This window comes from Entelurus aequoreus, linkage group LG01 (genome assembly GCF_033978785.1).
Source record: "Entelurus aequoreus isolate RoL-2023_Sb linkage group LG01, RoL_Eaeq_v1.1, whole genome shotgun sequence".
In the NCBI taxonomy this organism is placed as follows: Eukaryota; Metazoa; Chordata; class Actinopteri; order Syngnathiformes; family Syngnathidae; genus Entelurus; species Entelurus aequoreus.
The window spans coordinates 99,157,811-99,184,931 of record NC_084731.1 but is presented as its reverse complement, the minus strand read 5'-3'; the positions used below and the strand labels follow the sequence as shown (position 1 = coordinate 99,184,931).

Sequence of the window (27,121 nt, the reverse complement as noted above, 5' to 3'; positions counted from 1 at the left end):
GCCGATAGGGAGAAGTTTGCATTTACACGATGAGTCGGGTGTGTCTCGACCTCCGCCGAACCCCTGAGGCAGACTCACCGAACCCCTAGGGTTCGATCGAACCCAGGTTAAGAACCACTGCTGTAGATGTTCTTTCATCCCATTTAAAGAACAATAAGGAATAAAAGCCATAAAGGCGTAATCGTTCAACATTCCAGAGTCGGCCTGGTGTATTTCAGAGCTATGTGGCCACATAAAGGTATGGTCATGTTTGATTTACTGCTAAAATTATATATTGGGGGCTTTTACGATACCATGACTGTAAATCCTGTCTTGTTATTATGAAGGTGTTTGACTCCAGTCTTCAGTTGAGCACCATGGCAGCTTGCAGGGGAACTTGCAGAACAATTTTTATAGCACATTACCACAAAGAACATTGTTCAGTTTCAGTTTATTTGGAACATGCATACGATACAATGTAATGCATCACATATTTCCAGTTGTTTCATTACAGCAATGTAGGGAGAAGCTGAGCTTATACAATCCTACCCCTTTTCAAACCATAGCCATGTTATCGCAATTCCTTGTTCTCTGTAAGAACAGTGAATAAATAAATACATAAATAAATAAATAAATATACAATAAGTAAGTAAAGAAATACTAAATACATGAATAATCATCATTATCTATTTAATATTACCCCATTTCATACCATAGCAATTTTATCCTATTTCCTTGTTCTCTGTAACATAACATGAACAAATAATTACTTACTATAATATGCCATAGTATGTAAACAAATATTAAATGCATGAATAATATTTGTCTCAATAAAAAAACAAAAGAAACGGGATCAAGATGTTCATCATAATTCTTGTTCTGTGTACTTTGTGAACACTTGTAGTTTGAACAGTCTCTTAAAGTCAATCATATTGGGTGCTTTGTTGGATTTCTTTGGTTAATCCATTCCATAATTGAATTCCACATACTGATATGATAAAGGTTTTAAGTGTTGTATGTGCATACTAATGTTTTAAATTAGATTTTCCTCTAAGGTTATAGTTCTCCTCTTTTGTTGAGAAGAATTGTTGTACACTGCAAAAAGTCAGTGTTCAAAAACAAGAAAAAATAAATACAAATGAGGGGTATTTTTTTTGAACTAAGCAAAATTATCTGCCAATAGAACAAGAACATTTGCCTTGTGAAAAATTTCCAAAACAAGTCAAATTAGCTAACCTCAATGAAACCAACAATACCTTAAAATAAGTATATTCTCACTAATAACAAGTGCACTTTTCTTGGTAGGGATGATACTCCAAACCGGTTTTCCCGGTTGTTTGATAAGAAAAGAACCGAGTCCTCGGACTCGAATCCCTTTTTGAGAACCGGTACCCGTTATCGAGACCACTATAGTAAAGGAAAAGAGTTGATTCTTTATTCGAATCCCGTCCCGACCAGAAATGTTCCATGGGACATCACAATAAATGACGTCACGTAGCTCAGTCATTAGGCGCAGATAGCGAAAGCAGGAAAACAATGGACGGGAAAAAGCGCTCCAAGGTGTAATAAAGTTCAAAACAAAAGCTATAATCCATCGAATAACTTTACTGAGAGATTTGAGCAGGTTAAAATACATGACGAACACTTTTACGACCAACCGGAAACATAGCAACCAGGCTAGCAACGCACCTCCTTTACGGCAGCTGTGGCAACGTTCTTAAAGCAACCGCAGCACATACATATATATACAACACATCTCCCTTTTTTAACTTTTGTTTTTCTTTCCTTGTAAACGTTACAAAATCACACTGTAGATGTGTTGTCTGTCTAATTATAAATAATGCAGACGAGGCGTGTTGGCTGAGTTCTTGACGTTTACTTTCACAGCGTGGCAACATGCAACACTTTTCGGGGCTACCGCGCATGCTCGTAACTCCCGTTGCATGATGGGTAGTGGAGTTGTTATATTCTCTAGCTCATAACATTTTTCCCCCATAAAGAAATAATGTTAACTCAATAAAGTGTATTTCTTTTTTTAGCTTTAACTTTTCATTTTTTAGCATTGTAACCACATTTGCAAAGAACTTTTCTCTTCACAGAATTTTCTTTCAATAAAGAAATAAAGTGCAAAAATGTCAAAGCATCATAACAAACAGTTATGTTCCAATAGCAGCAGAAGTGCACTTTTTGGAGAGCTGTATTATTTTCAGTTTTGTGCCCAAGGGACTGATTTTATTTAACACTATATTATTATTTATACACCTATAGTGATCACAGAGACAGCTTGTTTTTGTGTTACTGTATATATTTGTTTCTCTGAAAAATCCCATTTAATATACTTTGGGTAACAACAGTCAATATTTATTTATTTTATTTTATTTTTTTAGGTGGGTAACAGTCAATATTTATTTATTTATTAGATTTTATTTTTCTATTATATAATAAAAGTGAGCTTTTGTTAAAACAAATATTGTGTGTTTTTTTCCATATACAACAACCTATCTGGACTCCATAAGAGAATCGATAAGGAATCGGTTCGATAAGAGGATTCGATAATAGACTCGAACTCGATAATTCCTTATCAAACATCATCCCTATTTCTTGGTAGAAAAAAAAAAGATACCTTTTTGCTCAATATGTTGAAAAATATTCTGATGCTAGTGCCATTATCTTGACATAACGATATGCGCTCGGCATCATTTTTTTTTCATGCTTGAAGTAAGAAATTATTACTTTAAAAACGTAGTTTTATACTTGTGAGTGTTGATGACACAGCTTTGCAACAGTTGATATTCTAGTTTCAAGCATGTTTTACTCAATATAGCTCATCAAATCTCAGCAACAAGCTGTAATATCTTACTGACATCATTTAGGACCATTAAAACAAGTAAAACACTCTAACATAAAATCTGCTTAGTGAGAAGAATGATCTTATCAGACAGAAAATAAGCAAATATCACCCTTATTTGAGATATTTCATCATACTTAGATTTCAGTTTTTGCAGTGTATATTCTTGGGTAGTAGGTTATAGTTTGCTTTGTGTATAATTTTAGCTGTTTGCAAATGCACCAAATCATTGAATTACAATATTTTTGATTCAATAAATAAAGGGTTTGTATGTTTTCTACATCCAACATGATGTTTTATTCTAACTGATCTTTTTTGTAACACAGTTAGTGAATGAAGCGCACATTTGTAGTTGTTTCCCCATATTTCTGCACAATAACTCAGATATGTAACACTAGTGAGCAGTAGAGAATATGAAGTGATTTTTGGTCTAGAACAGTGGTTCTTAACCTTGTTGGAGGTCCCGAACCCCACCAGTTTCATATGCGCATTCACCCAACCCTTCTTTAGTGTAAAATAAAATGTAGTTTTTTTCTAATTCAAGACAAAGTTATATGTTTTTGGTAGCACTTTAGCATGGGGAACATATTCTAAGTAACAAAGACTTAATTTAGAGTTATTTGGTTAGGGTTTGGGGGTTAGGGCCAGGGTTAGAGGGTTAGGGTTATAATAAGGCATTAATAAGTACTTAATAATGACTAGTTAAGAGCCAATATGTTACTAATTTGCATGTTAATAAGCAAGTAATTAATGGTGAATATGTTCCCCATACTAAAGTGTTGCCATGTTTTTTTTACTGGTGCATAAAATGAAGCATGCATGAACATCACTTTGTTCAAACAACAAAACCAACACAAACTCACAACAAATGACACACCTGCAAATGAGTCAGCTGTTGCCGTATCCGTAATACGCCGATAGGGAGAAGTTTGTATTTACACGATGAGTCGGGTGTGTCTCGACCTCCGCCGAACCCCTGAGCCCGACTCACCGAACCCCTAGGGTTCCATCCAACCCAGGTTAAGAACCACTGCTCTAGAACATGTTTTGCTTTATTCATTATTGACGTGTTTCTTGCTACTTTATGTTGTATATTTTGTACATGAGATTTCCAATTCATTTGATCATCTATTATTACACCCCAAAATGTGTTTTCTTTTACCCTTTCAATGTCTACTCCGTCTATTTGTATTTGTGTTTGACTTTCCCTTCTACTGTTACCAAATAGCATTATTTCAGTCTTACTGATATTCAAAGAGTCTGTTTTTGTCAAACCATCTCTTTAATTGGTTAATTTCTTCTGTTGTTATTCGTATTATCTTCTGTGTGTTCTCTCCCGAACAAAACACAGTTGTGTCATTGTGTTGTTGTTCCCCTTTTTGCTTAATCCGCACTTCTGTCATTGACATTCTACCAGACGATGGCTTGCAATTTTGCAGGAAGCTCAATACTCTTAAGCAACACTTTATAATGTTCTAAAATGTGTCCTTTACGGATCTGTGCTTCCCCAAGTGACACAAAGGAAACAATTAGGAGTGAGTGTCATGTGACAGACGTGTCATTATCACAGGAAATGGCTTTTCCCCTAAGTGGCAGTGTGTCAGGTAACAAAGCAGTTATATTTCTGCTGTTTGGAGAATATATTTGAAGTGGAATGAATGACCTCTGATCAAGAGTCCTCAGCAGAAATAATTTGTATTTTTATTAGTAAACATTGGCATAGAATATATTTGTATTACAGTATTTCACATTCAATTTCCTAAAAATAAACATCCAGTCACATTTATTTTGTAAATAAGACATATTTTGCATTGATTATTTAATGTTTTTTTTTAAATTGTGCATATTGAACTATGTGCTAAATAGACTAGCATAATGATTCTTAAACTGTGGCACCATTAGTGGTACATGGACTTTATCTAGTGGTATGCCAAATCATCACTTAATTATGAAATCAGCCTTCAATGGAAGACGACTGTAGGCCACAGTCGACACCAGTTTTATTCAACTTTTAAGTACGTTTTTATTTCATCTTTAGAAAACTGTATTTTGATATTCAATAATAATAAAAAGAAGAATATATTTTATATGTAAAAAGCACTTTACATTGAGGAAACAACCTCAAAGTGCTACAGTGTATTAAAAAAATAAATACAAATAAATACAAATAAATAAATAAAAATAAAAACTAGAACAGCCAAATAGCTAAAACTAGTATGCATACATCTAAAAAAAAGGCTTTTTTTTTAAAAATAAGGGTTTTTAAGCCTTTTTTAAAAGCTTCCACAGTCTGTGGTGCCCTCAGGTGGTCAGGGAGAGCGTTCCACAGACTGGGAGCTTTGTCCTCGGAGGTTGGAGGAGGTTAGCCTGTCCGAAACAGAGGTGTCGTGTGGAGGATTTGGGGGTGAGCAGTTCTTTGAGGTAGAGGGGGGCATTTCCATGGAGGCACTGGTGGGTTAGTAGGGAGAATTTGTATTCAATCCTGAGTGGAACAGGAAGCCAGTGAAGGGATTTGAGAGTTGGTGTGATATGGTCATATTTCCGCACTCTCATATTTATTTTAGTATATTTATTGAGCTGTTATGTGCATTATTTGAGTACAGTGGTTTTATTTGTTGTATATTCACAAACTGTGTTACCTTTCAAACTGTGTAATGTCACAGCGGCCAAAAATATAAAATATACTCGTTAGATAAAACATCTGCCTTGATTTTAATGAATGTTTAGGCCTACTGTGTTACTGTATTTCAATGTTGGTCATTATGGTGGTATTTGGAGACCCATGTGCTTTCTTAGGTGGTAAATAAAAATAAAACCCTGCCTGGTTTTTAATGAACTTTTAGGCCTACTCCGCTACTGTATTTTAATGTTGGTCATATGTCTATCTGTGTAGGCCCTGCGATGAGGTGGCGACTTGTCCAGGGTGTACCCCCACCTTCCGCCCGAATGCAGCTGAGATAGGCTCCAGCAACCATCCGCGACCCCGAAAGGGACAAGCGGTATAAATTGGATGGATGAATTATAATAATAATAATAATAATAATAATATATTTTATTTGTAAAAAAGCACTTTATATTGAGTAAACAATCTCAAAGTGCTACAGTGTACTAAAAATAAATAAATAAAAAGATAATAAAGAAATAAATAAAAATAAAAACTAGCACAGCCAAATAGCTATAACTAGTATGCATATAACTAAAAAAATGCTTTTTTTTTTTTTTTTTTTTAAAAGAAGGGCTTTTAAGCCTTTTTTAAAATCATTCACAGTCTGTGGTGCCCTCAGGTGGTCAGGGAGAGCGTTCCACAGACTGTGGATGCTTTTAAAAAGGCTTAAAAGCCCTTCTTTTTAAAATGATGGTGGTACTTGGACAGCCATGTGTTTTCTACTTGGTAAAACACGTTTGCAAACCACCAGTCTAATGTTTTGTATGATTCCTTTTGTCCTCCTCTGACTGTTCCGAGGACGTGTCATCAGTTTGTGGATCCTGAGAAATATTGCCACACTGCTACCTAGTGGCGAATCTAGGAACGCTCAACACATTTGGGTTAAATTATTATTTAAAAAAAAACAAAAATACACTTATTTGATACGTGTAATACATTAACCGATTAAATGTAGGTAAATATATGCTAAGCTGTTTGAAGAAAATACTTTTGTCTCAGAGGTGACAAAGCAAATGGTTATGTTTTTTTCTTTGCACCTATTTTATTTTTTTGGGGGGAAGAAAACCCAGAGACATCTGGTCAAGCTGGGCTCAGGTGTGGGGGGTTCATTAATTGCAGTTGGGGGGGGGGGGGCACCCTTTTTGCACTTGTTTGCAGCTGGATTTATAGCAGCCATTAACTGTGACAGGAGTATTGCTGTGTAAAGAGCTATTCCACATAGTAACCATCAATTTACGGCCAGAACAAGGTTTTTTTGTTTTTTTTAATGGTGTCTTGGGTTTATTATGGTATACATGTTTCATTCAGCCGGACAAAATCTGCATTTGTTAGAGAAACATGCTATATTTTACAAGGTAGTGCTATGTGTTATTGTTCTGTATAGTCACTGTCAAATTGCACTGCAAAAAGTCAGTGTTCAAAAACAAGAACAACAAATACAAAAATGAGGGGTATTTTATTTGAACTAAGCAAAATTATCTGCCAATAGAACAAGAAAATTTGGCTTGTCAAGACTTTCCAAAACAAGTCAAATTTGCTAACTTCAATGAACCCCAAAATACCTTCAAATAAGTATATTCTCACTAATAACAAGTGCACTTTTCTTGGTAGGAAAAAAAAGAGACCTTTTTGCTCAATATGTTGAAAAATATTCTTAAATGAAGTAAATGCTAGTGCCATTATCTTGACATAATGATATGCGCTCGGCATTACATTTCTTGAAACCAGCAAACTTATACTAAAAACTAGTTTATTGTTCTTAATGGAAAGGCAACAAGGCAAGCGCTTGTTACTCTCGGGGTCTCCTAGCCGCTCAGGCAAATTATATTGTCTAAAAAGGCATTTTTCCATGGATAACATGACATCATCGCGCCAAGTGCGTGCTCTTTCAGTCAATTAGTGTGCATATATACAGCCCGGCCCCCGGCCAAATTTTTTTTAATTGTAATTTTGAAGAATTTTTTTGAATGTGCATGAACTATTTCTGTTCAAAATTGTTTGAAATGTTAAATGTTTAAATATTAACTGTCCGTTTACTGTACATTCCAACTGTACTACTATATGAGTACGTGTTTTCTATTGTTTCATTGAAAATAAAACAGCAAAGTCCATTTGGCTGTCATCTGTTTGAATTATGAGACACAATTGTGTCAAAGTCATGATTTTTTTTTTTTCATGCTTGAAATAAGAAATTATTACTTTAGTTTTCTACTTGTGAGTGTTGATGACACAGCTTTGCAACACTTGATATTCTAGTTTCAAGCATGTTTTACTCAATATAGCTCATCAAATCTCAGCAACAAGCTGTAATATCTTACTGAGATCATTTAGGACCAAAACCCTTAAAACAAGTAAAACACTCTAACATAATAAAACATGCTTAGTGAGAATAATCTTTATCTTTTATCTATCTTATCAGACAGAAAATAAGCAAATATCACCCTTATTTGAGATATTTCATCTTACTTAGATTTCAGTTTTTGCAGTGTGGGAACAGCCTAAAAAGTTGGGCAGTGACAAAACTGTGCCATGCAATTTATACTTACTAACAATTGCCTGCACAGTTGCTCTTGGGACCTTCAGTTGCTTTGAAATGACTCTAAGTGACTTTCCTGACTTGTTCAAGTCAACGATTTGTTTTTTTCAGATCTGGGCTTAGTTCCTTTTGACTTTCCCGTTGTGGTGTTTGTAAGCGAGTCTAATGACGGCATCACATGAGTCCTATTCAAATGGACTCAGAGAAGTCAACAGCTGTCGTCAATCATAATCACTCACACGAAGTTAAGAGGCCATGCAATGAAGCTAATTTGATTTGATTGTAACTTTTCTACATCACCAACATTGATCGTGTAAGTTGCTGTATGTATACTTTTGACCCAGCTCATTTGCTCACATTTTCAGTCGACCCATAATAAATTCATAAAAGAAGCAAACTTCATGAATGTTCTTTGTGACCAACAAGTATGTGCTCCAATCACAACAACATAAGAGTTGTAGAAATGATTGGAAACTCCAGACAGCCATGACTTGATGTTCTTTACAAGTCTATGTCCACTTTTGACCACGACTGTACATGTTCTTTAAAACTGACTTTGAAACAACGTTGCAAAATAGTGTTTGTAAATTGAGACGACGTTGATGTCCAACTTTGAATCCAGGTTGTTGGTTGAGAAATGACCACATTTCAATGGTCAGATCAATACCACAAACTGACCTTGAATAAACGTTGTCAAGAAGTATGTTGTTGTCATGATCTGTGGTCTACATTAGTGTTTGTCAACATTTTTTGAGCCAAGGCACATTTTTTGCGTTGAAAAAATGCGGAGGCACAACACCAACAGAAATCATTAAACAACGAAACTCAGTTGACAGTAAAAAGTTGTTGGATATGAATTCATGCATGCATCACTATAGCTCTTGTCTCAAAGTAGGTGCACTGTCACCACCTGTCACATCACACCCTGACTTGCTTTGAGTTTATTGCTGTTTTCCTGTGTGTTGTGTTTAAGTTCTTGTCTTGCGCTCCTATTTTGGTGGCTTTTTCTCTTTTTTTGGTATTTTCCTGTAGCAGTTTCATGTCTTCCTTTGAGCGATATTTCCCGCATCTACTTTGTTTTAGCAATCTAGAATATTTCAGTTGTTTTTATCCTTCTTTGTGGGGACATTGTTGATTGTCATGTCATGTTCGGATGTACTTTGTGGACGCCGTCTTTGCTCCTCAGTAAGTCTTTGCTGTCGTCCAGTATTCTGTTTTTGTTTACTTTGTAGCCAGTTCAGTTTTAGTTTCGTTCTGCATAGCCTTCCCTAAGCTTCAATGCCTTTTCTTAGGGGCACTCATCTTTTGTTTATTTTTGGTTTAAGCATAAGACACATTTTTACCTGCACACTGCCTCTTGCTGTTTCCGACATCTACAAAGCAATTAGCTACCTGCTGCCACCTACTGATATGGAAGAGTATTACACGGTTACTCTGCCGAGCTCTAGACAGCATCGACACTCAACAACTACACATCATTTGCAGACTATAATTACTGCTTTGCAAAAATTTTTTTTAACCCAAATAGGTGAAATTAGATAATCTCCCACGGCACACCAGACTGTATCTCACGGCACACTAGTGTGCCGCGGCACAGTGGTTGAAAAACACTGGTCTAGAGCTCGGCAGAGTAACCGTGTAATACTCTTCTACCATGAACTGATTAACGTGGACCCCGACTTAAACAAGTTGAAAAATGTATTGGGGTGTTACCATTTAGTGGTCAATTGTACGGAATATGTACTGTACTGTGCAATCTACTAATAAAAGTTTCAATCAATCAATCAATTCCATATCAGTAGGTGGCTGCCGGTTGCTAATTGCTTTGTAGATGTCGGGAACACAATATGCAGCCGACAGCGGGAGGCAGTGTGCAGGCAAAAAGGTGTCTAATGCTTAAACCAAAAATAAACAAAAGGTGAGTGCCCCTAAGAAAAGGCATTGAAGCTTAGGGAAGGCTATGCAGAACGAAACTAAAACTGAACTGGCTACAAAGTAAACAAAATCAGAATGCTGGACGACAGCAAAGACTTACTGTGGAGCAAAGACGGCGTCCACAAAGTACATCCGTACATGACACGACAATCAACAATGTCCCCACAAAGAAGGATAGCAACAACTGATTGCTAAAACAAAGTAGATGCGGGGAATATCGCTCAAAGGAAGACATGAACCTGCAACAGGAAAATACCAACAAAACAGGAAAAGCCACCAAAATAAGAGCGCAAGACAAGAACTAAAACACTACACATGGGAAAACAGCAAAAAAGTCCAAATAAGTCAGGGTGTGATGTGACAGGTGGTGACAGTACACCTACTTTGAGACAAGAGCTATATTGATGCATGCTTGGTTATGCTTTAAAGCAGGGGTCACCAACCTTTTTGAAAGCAAGAGCTACTTCTTGGGTAGTGATTAATGCGAAGGGCTACCAGTTTGATACACACTTCAATAAATTGCCAGAAATAGCCAATTTGCTCAATTTACCTTTAACTTTATGTTATTATTAATAATTAATTATATTTATCTATGTGGAAACACTGATCATCTTAATGATTTCTCACAATAAATACATATAGAAACAGATAAATATCAATATGAAACACTTTATTTTTTATATTTTCTCTAAGTGCACATTTTTCAAATTGAACATTTTCAAATGATCACTTCTAAGACAGTCTTGTGAAATCACAATATCCCATTTTAACTAGCTAGCCACTAACATTTTTGAACAAATCATGAATGACTTTGCACCATGTTTGTACAAATAATAACTCATGTAAAATACAAAAGTCAACTCTCAAATTTTTAAATAAATCATGTCACACTTTGAACTGGACACCAAATCTGTTATCTGTTTCTTTGTTAGTTAGTGAAGACCAAGTCTTTAAAATTTTTTCTTGGATTTTCAAATTCCATTTGAGTTTTGTCTCTCTAATAATTAAAAATGTCGAGCAAAGCGAGACCAGCTTGCTAGTAAATAAATAAAATTAAAAATATAGAGGCAGCTAACTGGTAAGTGCTGCTATTTGAGCTATTTTTAGAACAGGCCAGCGGGCTACTCATCTGGGGCCGTACTTATCAAGCTTCTTAGAGTGCCATTTTACACTTAAGTCCTGAGAATTTGCGAAATTTAGGCCTCCTCTCAAACTTAAGAATAAAAGCTTTTTATCAACGTTCTTAAGTCTAAGAATCACTCCTACTCTCCACGATATTTAAGAGACCTTCAGAGGTGTCTTAAGTGGTTAGGAGTTGCCAGCAGGGGATGGCACTGAGGCGAGAGAGACGTGCGCCAACGTTCAGGGAACGGAACAATGTTTTTTTTTTTTGATGACGAGCAGCTGATCAAACGGTATCGTTTAGACAGAGCGGATATTATTTTTGTCACAGATTTAATACTTTTCGATTCCTTGTTGATTTCTGCATGTGTCTGCAGTGGGCTAGTATATATAGAGCCACCCACACCAGTTTCAAATTAGTTGCCTAATTAATGAATTGGAAAGAAAATGTTATGACAGTAGCGTATGTGTGTGGCCGTGAGGTGAGTGACGTCAGTGAGTGTGTGGGCGAGAGAAGAGAGGGAGCGGTAGCGTGAGTGCCGGCGGGGACTAGTTTGTTTTGTATTATTTTGTAGTTTATTGTCAAAATATACACTCCCATTGTCCACTTAAATATTTCCAAGATATTTCTTTATTCTTAGACAACGGATTCCCTTCCGTGATTGGTCATTTCTATGGACACAGAAATGACGTCACCTAAAATTGCGTTTACGGCACATAGTAATGTCGTAATTCAGCTCTGAGTGTGACACTTAAGATTCAGTCCTACACTTCGCTGAAAGTGTGAGTAAGACGCTTGATAACTAACTTTTAAGTGCAGCTTTCAGCGAATAATTTATTTACTCTTAAGTCAACTCTTAGCAGACTTCTTAGGAGTAATTCTAAGAAGCTTGATAAGTACGGCCCCTGGTCCTTACGGGCTACCTGGTGCCTGCGGGCACCGCGTTGGTGACCCCTGCTTTAAAGTCATATCCCAACAATTGCGACGACGACTTTTTATTGTCTACTAAGTTTAATTTTTTAATGATTTATGCTGGTGGCGTGCCTCCGGATTTATTCAACGCAAAAAATGTGCCTTGGCTCAAAAAAGGTTGAAAAACACTGACTTAGACTGTAGTAGTAGTCTTATCAAAAGTGGCTTGAGTGGAGGGAAGTGTGTTACCCGTATTCGGCCGCCAGAGGTCGCCCTAATGCTTGGCTGTATCTGCAAACCTGCTCTGAGACAACAGTCATACAAATGAAAAGGTTGAGCATTTTTCTGCCTTGCATTTTCCCATTCTTTTGAGTCTAACTGCACAAAATAATGTGAATAGGAGCTGACAAAAACTATCTTTGCATGATTACAATTGCCAGTTTCAGTCACATATCAAGCAACTATATAACTCTATTTATATGTATTGTTTACAGTAGTTTGCACTGGTGTATGACTGCAGTCTTTAGTATTTAGGAGTTGCAAATATATTATTTAACTCAATGAGAATGTCTAAATATTAAATGCAGGGGTGTTCATAGTGCAGCCCGGGGGACATTTGTGGCCCGCAGCTTGTTTTGTTGCAATGGCCCGCAGCGCATTCTAAAAGAAAAACAACAAATAACTAAAGTTTGCTAATGAGAACAAATGGAATTGTTGATACTTATTGCTTGTGTGTGTGGTGTGCCTTGTCAGTGGCTGGTGATGTTGCCATGTACAGTACAGGCCAACCTTCTCATTCAATGAGTTTTCTTTATTTCCATGACTATTTACATTGTAGATAGTCACTGAAGGCATCAAAAGTATGAATGAACACATGTGGAGTTATGTACTTGACAACAAAAGGTGGAATAACTGACAACATGTTTTTGTATTCAAGTTTCTTCAAAATAGCCACCCTTTGCTCTGATTACTGTTTCGCACACTCCTGGCATTCTCTCCATGAGCTTCAAGAGGTACCTGAAACGGTTTTCACTTCACAGGTGTGCTTGAAGCTCATTGAGAGAATGCCAAAGAGTGTGTAAAGCAGCACACTGCAAAAAGTCAGTGTTCAAAAACAAGAGAAAAAAAATACAAAAATGAGGGGTATTTTACTTAAACTAAGAAAAATTATCTGCCAATTGAACAAGAACATTTGGCTTGTCAAGACTTTCCTACGGAGCCCCTAAAGCAGTGGTTCTTAACCTGGGTTCGATGGAACCCTAGGGGTTCGGTGAGTCGGCCTCAGGGGTTCGGCGGAGGTCGAGACACACCCGACTCATCGTGTAAATAAAAACTTTTCCCTATCGACGTAATATGGATACCCCCAAACTATGTTCCTTCTAATTTTCCATCTGATTTGCAGGTGTGTCATTTGTTGTGAGTTTATGCACTGTGTTGGTTTTGTTCTTTGAACAAGGTGATGTTCATGCACGCTTCATTTTGTGCAACAATAAAAAAAACATATAACTCTGTCTTGAATTTGAAAAAAAACAAAAAAACATTTTATTTGTCATGAAGGGTTGGGTGAATGCGCATATGAAACTGGTGGGGTTCGGTACCTCCAACAAGGTTAAGAACCACTGCCCTAAAGGGACATGGGGGAATTTTTTTTTTTTTAATGATTTTTATTTATTTATTTATTTTTTTTTTAGACATGTATCTCGCACATGTCTAAAAAAAAAAAAAAAAAGAAAAAAAAAAAAGTATCATTTTAATTTTTTTTATAACTTTATAAAAAGTTTCTCATGTGCAAGAGAAAGTTTCTTTTGCGCACGAGATACATGTCTGAAAAAAAAAAAACATTTTTATTTTATTTTATTTTTTTAAACTTTATGAAAAGTTTCTCGTGCGCACGAGATACATGTCTAAAAAAATAAATTAAAAAAATGATAAAAAAAAAATGTTCCCCCATATCCCTTTAGGGGCTCCGTACTTTCCAAAACAAGTAAAATTAGCTAACCTCAATGAACCCAAAAATATCTTAAAATAAGTATATTCTTACTAATAACAAGTGCACTTTTCTTGGTACAACACAAAATATGAGACCTTTTTGCTCAATATGTTGAAAAATATTCTTAAATGAAGTAAATGCTAGTGCCATTATCTTGGACATAATGATATCATCAAACATCATGATTTTTTTTTTCATGCTTAAACTAAGAAATGATGACTTTAAAAAAGTAGTTTTATACTTATGAGTGTTGATGACACAGCTTTGCAACAGTTGATATTCTAGTTTCAAGCATGTTTTACTCAATATAGCTCATCAAATCTCAGCAACAAGCTGTAATATCTTACTGACATCATTTAGGACCAAAACACTTAAAACAAGTAAAACACTCTAACATAAAATCTGCTTAGTAAGAAGAATGATTTTATCAGACAGAAAACAAGCTAATATCACCCTTATTTGAGATATTTAATCTTACTTAGATTTCACTTTGTGCAGTGTAATCCCAGCAAAGGGTGGCTATTTTGAAGAAACGAGAATACAAAACATGTTTTCAGTTATTTCACCTTTTTTTATTGTTAAGTACATAACTCCACATGTGTTCATTCATAGTTTTGATGCCTTCAGTGACAATCTACAATGTAAATAGTCATGTGTGGTTTTTTTTCTGCTTCATGCAAATGAGTGTAAAAAAAATATGCAGCTCAAAGAAAAATGGTTAGTAAAAGTTCATGAAGATGGCCACCAGAAGATGAATGCTGCTTGTGAAGCAAATAGAGCAGGAAGATCAGAAGTAACCCACTGGTGACATTCAACTTCCCAACCAGTGGAACGTCTGTGACTTTGAAGTGCTTAGTCTGAGGACAGAACTCTACTGGGGGGAGTAGATAGCGCAGGCCATCAGACAGAAGAATCCAATTAAAGGCCGAACAAAAAATGTTTAATTCCAGACTGGTCTTGGCTGAGAAAGGGACCGATAAAAACGGGTTATGATGACACAAAGCTGTCCTTACATGCAACACGTTTCTTGACGAGCCCTTCGCCATCTCTGTGCGTATTTCAGATTAGAACACTATCAAGTTCATTGCTTCTATGTTTCTATACTGAGCACATGGGGCCCAAATCTCCCCATGCAACTGCGCAGCATTCTCCCACTCGACCTAAGTCTGTCTCTGCCAGCCCTGATCCAAGATGCCCACTCTGGGTGGAACGACCCTTAAATCTGGGCGTTACTGTCAGGTTCAAACACTGATGACATCTATTAAACAAGACAAGAGGCAAAGAATCAAACAGACAGAATTCAATTCGGACTGAATATATTGAGGGGACTCGCCGTCGACCTGTAACCTCTTACAGTGTCTCAGCACGCTCTCCCAAAAGATTGCACTCCTTCTTTATTTGACTTTCTCCCCCCACCTGACCACAGCTGCTTCCAGAGGGAAGTGGGTCGTAAACAGCGTTGCCTTTGGTTTCCGAACAGTTCAAAAGAAGAGTTCGTAAAATACTTCAAAAAGAGTTCGTCTGGAAATTGGGCAGATCCTGTCATCTCTCCGCTCTGAAGTCACAGTGGAGTTTTACCAGCCTTCCTCCTGGTAGGCCCCAAAGACAGCTCCCGTCCCCCTGCCAGGAACTCAATGTAATACAAAGCTTTTGTGATCATTTAAAAACAATTATTCTAACAGTTACCAATCCAATATGGCCTTCCTCAGATTCTCCCCACTTAAGTACTTTTGTTCTCACATGCTTCTGAGGCTGGACTAAGTCCAACGCCCCAAGAAAGTGAAAGATCATTTTTGCACACATAATAAAATGATTAAAAGACACTTCCAGAAAGTAATGCTATTCTGAATGAACTATCAAATATTAAAATACTTATTATCTACCTGCTGTGTCGCTGCATGCGTAAGTATATACATTATAAGCCAAAAGTTTGGACACACCTTCTCATTCAATGCGTTTTCTTTATTTTCATGACTATTTACATTGTAGATGGTCCCTGAAGGCATCACAACTATGAATGAACACATGTGGAGTTATGTACTTAACAAAAAAAGGTGAAATAACTGCAAATGTGTTTTGTATTCTCGCTTCTTCAAAATAGCCACCCTTTGCTCTGATTACTTTTTCGCACACTCTTGGCATTCTCTCCATGAGCTTCAAGAGGTAGTCACCTGACATGGTTTTCACTTCACAGGTGTCCTAGTTTTCATGCCTTCAGTGACAATCTACAAGGTAAATAGTCTTAAAAATAAAGAAAACACATTGAATGAGGAGAAGGTGTGTCTTTAAGGTAATAGAAATAGCATCCGTCAGACGCTACGAGGACATTATCAACAATTGCTTTATGGAACACATACCATCAATTTAGCAAGAAAAATAAAATATATTAAAACCAATTGATTAGATTTGACAATATTTAAATCTGACTTGCGCACACACACACATTCATGTATGTGTTACCTTCTCGAGACCTCCAAAAAATGCCTACCTCTTTAGGACCACCCTCTCTAGATATATATAAAAATGTGTATTTACAACATTAATAATATATACATACTATGCAAGTATAAAAACGATGAGTTGGAATTTCACAAGAGAAAGGTCACAAATTCACAAGAAATACGTACAATTTTGGCAGTATTGTAATACAAGTCGTCATTTTACTCAACGCAAGTCAACAAGAAACTGAACATTTGTGCAATATTATAATAAAAGTTGGAATTTAACCCAATAACAGTCGCAATTTGACAAGAAAAGCTTAACATTTTGGCAATTTTATGAAAACTGTCGTAATTTTACTCGACAAAAGTCACAATTTTATAACAAAACTTAAATATGTTGGCAATATTATAACAATAATTGGAATTTTAATAGGCACCATTATGAAAAAAGTAATTTTACTCGAAAAAATGTCACTGTTTTACAAGAACAACAAAATTGGCAGTGTTGTGATACAAGTCAGAATTGTATGACAAATGTCACCATTTAGCATTAAAAACTATTAATTTTACATAAAAAAGTAATAATTTTACGAGAAAATATTGCAATATTACAGAAAGAATATGATAAATTGTTCCCAATTTTATAAGACAAAAGTCGACACATTGTGAGAAAAAGACTGCTTTTAGTTAATTTATTATTTATTTTTTTCGTTTTAAATTGGTTTTTAATCTTCACTATTTACTTAAAGTTATTACAGTATGTCTCTATATACATATTACATTTTTTTTAAATTAATTTAGGCCGAAGGGGGGCGCATTTTAATTTCGTACACACACTTGTTATTTCATATGTTGACCAGAGGGGGAGGACTTCTAAAACCGACACACAGTCAATTTGAAAAAATCCCTCCTTTTTGGGACCACACTAATTTTGATAGATTTCACCACCAGGGGGTGCAAATGAGACATTCTCTATTAGATGCAATGTTATTGGAACCATGATTTATGTCTCGACTTGTTCACCAGTCCTCATATGGAAGGTACTTTTGCTTGTTGGTGTCTCAAGAAGGGTAGAAATACAAGAACACACACACACACACACACACACACACACACACACACACACACACACACACACACACACACACACACACACACACACACACACACACACACACACACACACACACACACACACACACACACACACACACACACACACATATGTACCAAACCGAACTATTAACATCACAAGTAACATCAGGATGATTTCATAACAATTGAAACAAATTTCAATGTACAAATGAAAAACATCCAGCCAGGAAGAAGACGCTGTTGTAGCGTGCATACACACACAACACCACCATGGCGACACAAACACTGCCTGGATAGATCCGGCCTTTTAAATCTTAGTGGGGGGTTTTTCACGGATTTCAATGACAAACACAAGTGTTAGGAAAATTCCATGTTCCATTATGTTAATTACAATTTTATTTTAATTGACCTAATTTACGCAGGGTGGATGGGAGGATTTGAATAAGAGAAACGAGCCTAACTTGAAGCTTGTAAAAAAGGAGAATAGGGCCTATGACGAATAAACATCTTGAGGTTCAGTGAGCAGCAGTAAATACATGAAATATCACCGGGAAGGTTCTTAGCATTAATAAAAACTGACGTAAAAAAATTGAAAAAGTGATTTAGTTTGACATTTCGCGGGAGCTTTCTTTACCGAGGCAACGCAATCCTCATTAGACACATATTCTAAAGTAGAACCACATAAGTCATAAAGGTCACCGGTATTTACTTTCAACGTGCAGTTTTTACCTTTTCGAAGGAGAATAATGGATTCTTGTGGATCTTCCTTTATTAAAAATTATTGTAGGTATTTAAAAAAAGAGATCAAACATAATGCGGACATATGCGGGATCTGAACCGAGGACGTCGTTGTGGCTTGTGCAGCCCTTTGAGACACTCGGGATTTAGGGCTAAATAATTCAACTCTGATTGATTGATTGATTGATATTGTTCTTATTTTAAATAAATCCATCAATCAATCAATCAATGTTTATTTATATATTCTTAATTTAAAAGTGTCTCAAAGGGCTGCACAAGCCACAACAACGACATCCTCGGTTCAGAGCCCACATCAGGGCAAGGAAAAACTTACAACCCAGTGGGATGTCGAGCGGGTCTAGCATAATATTGTGAAAGTCCAGTCCATAGTGGATCTAAGTTAATAGTGTGAGAGTCCAGTCCATTGTCGATCTAACATAATAGTGAGAATCCAGTCCATAGTGGATCTAACATAATAGTGTGAGAGTCCAGTCCATAGTGGATCTAACATAATAGTGTGAGAGTCAAGTCCATAGTGGATCTAACATAATAGTAAGAGTACAGTCCATAGTGGATCTAACATAATAGTGTGAGAGTCCAGTCCATAGTGGATCTAACATAATAGCAAGAGTCCAGTCCATAGTGGATCTAACATAATAGCAAGAGTCCAGTCCATAGTGGATCTAACATAATAGTGTGAGAGTCAAGTCCATTGTCGATCTAACATAATAGTGAGAGTCCAGTCCATAGTGGATCTAACATAATAGTGTGACAGTCCAGTCCATAGTGGATCTAACATAATAGCAAGAGTCCAGTCCATAGTGGATCTAACATAATAGTGAGAGTCCAGTCCATAGTGGATCTAACATAATACTGTGAGAGTTCAGTCCATAGTGGATCTAACATAATAGTGAGAGTCCAGTCCATAGTGGATCTCACATAATAGCGTGAGAGTCCAGTCCATAGTGGATCTAACATAATAGTGAGAGTCCAGTCCATAGTGGATCTAACATAATAGCATGAGAGTCCAGTCCATAGTGGATCAAACATAATAGTGTGAGAGTCCAGTCCATAGTGGATCTAACATAATAGTGAGAGTCCAGTCCATAGTGGATCTAACATAATAGTGAGAGTCCAGTCCATAGTGGATCTAACATAATAGCGTGAGAGTCCAGTCCATAGTGGATCTAACATAATAGTGAGAGTCCAGTCCATAGTGGATCTAACATAATAGCATGAGAGTCCAGTCCATAGTGGATCAAACATAATAGTGTGAGAGTCCAGTCCATAGTGGATCTAACATAATAGTGAGAGTCCAGTCCATAGTGGATCTAACATAATAGTGAGAATTCAGTCCATAGTGGGGCCAGCAGGAGACCATCCCGAGCGGAGACGGGTCAGCAGCGCAGAGATGTCCCCAACCGATGCACAGGCGAGCGGTCCACCCCGGGTCCCGACTCTGGACAGCCAGCACTTCATCCATGGCCACTGGACCTGTGCCATGGAGAGGGGGGCAGAGGAGAAAATAAAATAAACGGCAGATCAACTGGTCTAAAAAGGGGGTCTATTTAAAGGCTAGAGTATACAAATGAGTTGTAAGATGAGACTTAAATGCTTCTACTGAGGTAGCATCTGTAACTGTTACCGGGAGAACATTCCAGAGTACTGGAGCCCCAATAGAAAACGCTCTATAGCCCGCAGACTTTTTTGGGGCTCTGGGAATCACTAATAAGCCGGAGTTCTTTGAACGCAGATTCCTTCCAGGGACATATGGTACAATACAATCAGCAAGATAGGATGGAGCTAGACCGTGTAGTATTTTATACGTAAGTAGTAAAACCTTAAAGTCACATCTTAAGTGCACAGGAAGCCAGTGCAGGTGAGCCAGTATAGGCGTAATATGATCAAACCTTCTTAAAATTAATTATGATTTATTAATTTAAATTGTTTAATAGTTGATGAATCATGTTCCAGTTCAATCTGATTTTGGAAAGAATATATGATGCAACTGGCAGCAATTTTAATTTTAAATCACAACTCCAATGAGATGCATTTATAATTTGTCTGACAAGTTGTTCACTTGGATCAGACCTGGGCAAATTAAGGCCCGGGGGCCACATGCGGCCCGTTAAGGTTTTCAATCTGGCCTGCCGGACATTCCCAAATATTTATTTAGATCTTTAAGATGGAAAGTGTAGCTGCCATTATGATGTTTTCTAACGACCGTAAGTCTTCAACTTTACAAAGTATTTCAATGGTTGGAATCTGCTCTTTTGGATGATATACTAGTCACTATGGTCATCTAATTAGTTACTATGGTCATCTACGTCACAGCAGCTCAGACGAGGCACCAAGCAGTGTGGGCGGGGAGCGTTTCCACAGACGCGGAAGGAGATTTTCACAACAAAGTTCTAAAGCTTAGTGATATATCAGATATATCAGATTGTAGGTCGGGTTTATTTTGTACCCTTAGCGTTCATATTTCACTGTTTGTTGCATTTTTGTTGCGTTTCACTTGATTGTAAAATATGTCGATCGAAAGGGGGTGTGACGTTCATATTTTGTCAATACTCAGTGTTTTATGGTTCATAGAAAAATGTAAAATTCCATTATGTTTTTAAGGCGGTCTGTCATAACATTTTTTAGCATTTTTTTTAAAAAATCAATCAACAAAACAATACACAACAATACCATAATAATGCAATCCAATTCCAAAACCAAATCCGTCCCAGCAACATTAAGAACAACAATAAACAGAGCAATTGAGAGCAATTAAGGACACGGAACAATCCAAATGTAGTGAAACAAAAATGAACATTATTGACAACAGCATCAATATTAGCAACAATTTCAAAATAGCAGTGATTAAAAAACCCTCACTGTTATTATTATTAAAAACATTACTAAAAAATAATTAAAAAAAATTAGAAATGAACAAGTGGCTTACACTTGTATTGCATCTCATAAACTTGACAACACGTTGTGTCCAACATTTTCCACAAAGATATAATAAGTCATATTTTGGTTAATTTAACAGTTGAAACAAATTTAAATAATGGATCCCATATTCCAATATATGACTCATTATTATCTAAACTAAATGCAGTTTGTTCTACTGATATCATCTCCATAGCTTGTGTGTACCAGTCAGTATGAGTTGGACTATCGACATCTATCCATTTTTTAAATATTACCCTTTTTGTTATTATGCATATTGAAAGAAAAGCATTTTTACCCTTTGATGACACATTACTAAATTGATGGAGATCCCCAAGAATACACGTTTGCAGTGTCATTGGGATGTTTATATTAAGGAATGTGATTGCTTCTTTTGTTGTTTTCAACCATAACTCTTTTATTCTCTGACATTCCCACAATAAATGAACAAGAGTTCCTTCAGCTGCCCGACACTTCATACATAACTTGCTATCTACTACACCAATTTTAGACAGCTGAGAAGATGTAAAATACAATCTATTCAATATCTTAAATCTATATTAGCGTCCATTCACTGGCTCCCTGTGCGTTACCGAATACATTTTAAACTCCTTTTATTTGTTTTTGAATGTCTAAACAACCTCGCGCCAACATATCTCTCCGACCTCCTTCAGCGCTACTGCCCCACCCGATCCCTAAGATCAGCCGATCAGCTGCTACTGACGGTCCCGGACACAAGGCTGAAGCTTAGAGGTGACAGAGCTTTCGCCGCTGCTGCTCCCAAGCTCTGGAACGACCTACCTCTTAGTGTTAGACAAGCCTCCTCTCTTCCTGTTTTTAAATCTCTCTTAAAAACATACTTTTATTCCATGGCTTTTAACACTGAGTGATATCCATCCTGCAATGGCGCCCCATAATACACCTGCTGTGAACCTGTTTTTATGTTTTATTTATTTTATTTATTTATTTTTTATCGTGTTCTGTTTGTGTTGTGTTGTGTTTGCTCGGTTCTCGTATTATCTTTTAACCTGCCCATTGTACAGCACTTTGGCTACCCCTGTGGTAAATTTTAAATGTGCTTTATAAATAAAGTTGATTTGATTTGATTTGATTTGATTTTAAATTGAGTCAGCTTATCTTTAATGCTTCTAAAAGGCTTATTGGCATTTTTCCAAATATCATTCCATGATATGTCTCTTTCATCTAAAATGTTTAAGTCCATCATCCATTTCCGAACACATGCATCATTTGCATTTCTAGTGTGGTGTACATTTATTATTCCATAAAATAGTTTAATTCATTTCTTAATTGTATGTTGATTAAAAAGTACATCTTCCAGTTCATGGCTATTTAAGGACATACTTTCGGAGGATATGCATTTATTTACGGCGTGTTTTAAAGAGATAAAATGTAAAAAATGATTTCTGGATACATTATATTGGGGGAGGGGGGGGGGGGGGGGCTGGGTTGGAATTATTTTTTATTTTTTATTTTTCATAAAGAAATACAATCATGTGTGCTTACGGACTGTATCCCTGCAGACTGTATTGATATATAATGTATATATTGTGTTTTTTATGTTGATTTAACTTTTAAAAAAAAACAAAAACAAAAAAAAAAACAATAATATATATTTTCTTGCGCGGCCCGGTACCAATCGGTCCGCGGCCCGGCCGGTGGTTGGGGACCACTGAACTAAATCATTGAACGGTTTAAAATAGTTTTTTATTAATAATATGATGAGGTTTAGTAATACCTCTGTCTTTCCATGTTGTCTATTTAACCACATTTTTATTAATTATAATATTAGGATTGTACCAAAGCGGTTTTTAGCATTCAACCAGACATTATTGTGAGGTTTTGTATTAGTGTTCCTAAAAATAGATATACCGGCCCCCAGACACATTTTTTTTCTCTAAATGTGGCCCCCCGAGTCAAAATAATTGCGCAGGCCTGACTTGGGTCCATTTGAACTAATTAAGATTATCATGCACCTGCTTGCAATTACGCTTTCCAGTGACATGTTGATGTTTTTGCTCGCCTCCGCAGCGAGAAAAGCTGATCCATGAGCTAGAGGAAGAGCGCCGCCTGCGTCTGGAGAGCGAGAAGCGTCTCCGGGAAGTGACGGAGGAATCGGAGCTAGGACGGGCGCAGATCGTCTCCCTGCAGCAGAAATTCTCCAGGTGAGCTCGACGTGGTCACCTGACCTTGTCGTCGCCCCGTGACTACTCCGGCCCGCCAGGAGCAGGACAAAGTGCAACGTGCTCAATCAACGCTTTCTCCTCCCCCCCCCCCAGCCGTCCGGAGCCCCCGTAATTTGGCGATAGGCATTCAGTGGTCATGCAGGAGTGTTCACATTAAGACTTCAAATTAGCTGCTTATCTTCTCATTAGAAAAAAGCACTTCACACTTTAATGACTCTTCTGCAAGGGTGGGATGGAATATTTAAAAGGCTTTGATGCAACAGTACTCTCATATGTTCTATCTTCATAACTCAGCATTTTTTTGGTGGTTCACATACGGCAGGGGTGTCCAAAGTGCGGCCCGGGGGCCATTTGCGGCCCGCAGCTAATTCTTTACCGGCCCGCCGCACATTCTGCAAAATTTGCAACGTTGATAATATTGCAAAAATTAAAAAAAACATTTTAAAAAAGTGGAATGAGGGGAAATCTAACAAGAAGAAGTTGCAATGTTGACACAAAGCTGCCATGCAGGCTGTTTTTTTTTTCTTTTGTCTTTGTTTATTTTTGTTTTTTTTGCCATTGCTAAAAAAAAAAAAAAAAAAAGACTAAAAATCTATGTTTTAATTAGGGATGTCCGCTAAATGCGTTAAAATGAAATATCGGAAATTATCAGTATCGTTTTTTTTTAATTATCTGTATGGTTTTTTTGTTTTTTTTGTTTTTGTTTTGATTAAATCAACATAAAAAACACAAGATACACTTACAATTGGTGCACCAACCCAAAAAACCTCCCTCCCCCCATTTCTTTCTGTTATCAATATTCTGGTTCCTACATTATATATCAATACATATCAATACAGTCTGCAAGGGATACAGTCCGTAAGCACACATGATTGTGCGTGCTGCTGCTCCACTAATAGTACTAACCTTTAACAGTTAATTTTACTCATTTTCATTCATTACTAGTTTCTATGTAACTGTTTTTATATTGTTTTACTTTCTTTTTTATTCAAGAAAATGTTTTTAATTTAGTTATCTTATTTTATTATTTTTTTTAAAAAGTACCTTATCTTCACCGTACATGGTTGTCCAAATTAGGCATAATAATGTGTTAATTCCACGACTGCATATATCGGTTGATATCGGTATCGGTTGATATCAGTATCGGTAATTAAAGAGTTGGACAATATCGGAATATCGGATATCGGCAAGAAGCCATTATCGGACATCCCTAGTTATAATGAATTATTAGTTAAAAATTATCACTTTAAAATGTTTTATGTGGGAAAAATATTGCATATATTGTGTGTTTGCCATATAAAAACATCAACGTTTTATTCGACAAAAGAGCATAAAACAAACAAAATAAGAGTTCAAACGTAAAATGGACAGATATATCTGAAGTTGATCTCGTAATTTAAGTGTTAAATGTAAAAAAAAAACTAATACAAATGTATGACTTTATGAGTGGGGCACCTTTTGGATCCCAAATATATTTAGTAGGATTTTATTTAACTTTTCACTGTGATTACTCAAAAATATTAAAGAATTAAAATCAATGGTGTCCTGCATTATTGATCTTTTAAGGCTATAATACTGCATATTTCAGTTTTACTATAAAAAACAAAGTTGTCTTTGACAGAAAACCTTCTTTTTTTTTTACTTTATATCAACCTCTAGTTGATATAGAGATTTACTGTAAGCTTTAAATAAAACATAATAATAATAATTTGACTTATTTTTAACAGTTTAATGACAGAGACCCTTTCGTCGTCGTCGTCGTCGGCGGTCACTCGAAACGAGTATGACTGTCCTCCGTAGGGATATGGAGGACGCCTGTGCGTGGAATCTTTTAATGTGGGGAGACTGGTGCACGGTCAGCCACCACACAGTCCTTGGCATTGAGCGGGCCAGGGTCCAGTGGCATGGAGACCAAGACGACTGGGGACCCGTCTTTGCTGCAGCCTTCATCCGCCTTCCCAGCCGTTGTGGTGCATTCCGCTGCCGCCATCTTCCGCCTGGTCCACCGTTGAGGCGGTTTTCACTATTCGCCCATAGCTGGGGTTATTTACCCATAGCTGGGACAGGGGTTGACTGGGCACCAGGGCATGTCCACACACCGGTGGGCCTGCATGCCCCGTCTCTGGGGCCCCCTGCTGCTCCGAGATCCCGTACAACTTAGCCTGGAACCGCGAGGTTCCAGTTACCGTGTGTGGCCACGAGGAGGCATGTACGAGTCTTGACAATGGAGAGGCTATGTACCGGCTGAGGAGGCTTATGCACTCGGCTCCTCTTTTCGCCCTCTGAGACAGAGGGCTAGCCGGCGGCACTAGCTGAAAGCAATGAGTATCAGGCAGAAGCAGCATGCAGCATAGCAAGCAAAAGCGGCATGCAGCATGCACTAACTACAGGTACTACTACTCCAAGGCTACTGCACTAGACGCATCACATCGCCCTGTGCGATGTTTTCTGCACACACACAAGAGACCCTTTATAGTCCCCGGGAGCCCTAAAGGTTAAAAAAAAAAAAAATCCATTAATTTTGTTCAGGTTTGAAAATGAAAAATATCAAAATGGCCCCCGCATGCTTAAATTTTTCCGTGTACGGCCCTCAGTGGAAAAAGTTTGGACACCCCTGACATAAAGTCTTGGTCAAAAGTTGACATACACTTGTAAAGAACATCATGTCATGGCTGTCTTGAGTTTCTAATAATTTCTACAACTCTTATTTTTTTGTGATGTAGTGATTGGAGCACATACTTGTTGCTCACAAAAAACATTCATGAAGTTTGCTTCTTTTATGAATTTATTATGGATCGACTGAAAATGTGAGCAAATCTGCCGGGTCAAAAGTATCCATACAGCAGGGGTGTCCAAAGTGCGGCCCGGGGGCCATTTGCGGCCCGCAGCTAATTGTTTACCGGCCCGCCACACATTCTGGAAATGCTATAGCAAAAAATAAAAATGAATATCCACACAAATCTCAGCAACAAGCTGTAATATCTTACTGAGATCATTTAGGACCAAAACACTTAAAACAAGTAAAACACTCTAACATGAAATCTGCTTAGTGAGAAGAATGATCTTATCAGACAGAAAATAAGCAAATATCACCCTTATTTGAGATATTTCAACTTAATTAGATTGCAGTTTTTGCAGTGTAGCAGGCTGCATTTTTGTGTCTGGCTTTTATTTTGTTGAATTGTTCATTCCGACCGGTATCTGCCCGTCTGCCAACGTGCTCAGACACGCGATGATAATTTGGGTGATGTAGTGCCACGGCCTCACCTTCGACTGGAACTCCTCGCAGATAGTGCGGCAGCTCCTAATCGGCGAGGAACAGATCAAGCTTATCCTGATTGTGTCCTGCACAGGTCTCAGATGAATTTGTCGCCATAGCGCGAGGTCACCCAGACGGATGGCTCTCATTGGGCGCCAGACTGCTCAGACTCGCCAAAGATTCCATTAAGCCCACCGGAAAGGAACAAAAAAAAGTGCTTATCAAGGGCAAGATGTTCACGGCTCTGCTCGGCTATTGTTGTCATTCTGAGAGGGTTGTGTTCATTGTCAGCTTGGTGGATCGCTGTCATTTCTGTGCACCGACACCTGGAGGGAGCAGGGGTCACTGAGGTTGACTAGCACATAGAAAAGCCAGCAGGATTGTTGTTGTTGTGAATGAGCATTCTTTTATTATAATTTTTTCCCCCAAGATGGCACCGCTGTGGTGGCTGCTGGTGGC

At 37.3% G+C, this 27,121-nt stretch overlaps 1 protein-coding gene across 8 annotated transcripts in view; it reads left to right on the top strand.

Moving 5' to 3' along the window:
* LOC133660024 (nck-associated protein 5-like) overlaps positions 1–27,121 on the top strand; it is a 254,191-nt gene that overhangs the window by 111,033 nt on the left and 116,037 nt on the right. For all 8 annotated transcript variants that reach the window (XM_062063058.1, XM_062063066.1, XM_062063050.1 and 5 more), the window contains one exon: positions 23,249–23,382. In XM_062063058.1, coding sequence (XP_061919042.1) covers positions 23,249–23,382 — 134 coding nt within the window. The remainder of the gene's footprint in view (positions 1–23,248; positions 23,383–27,121) is intronic.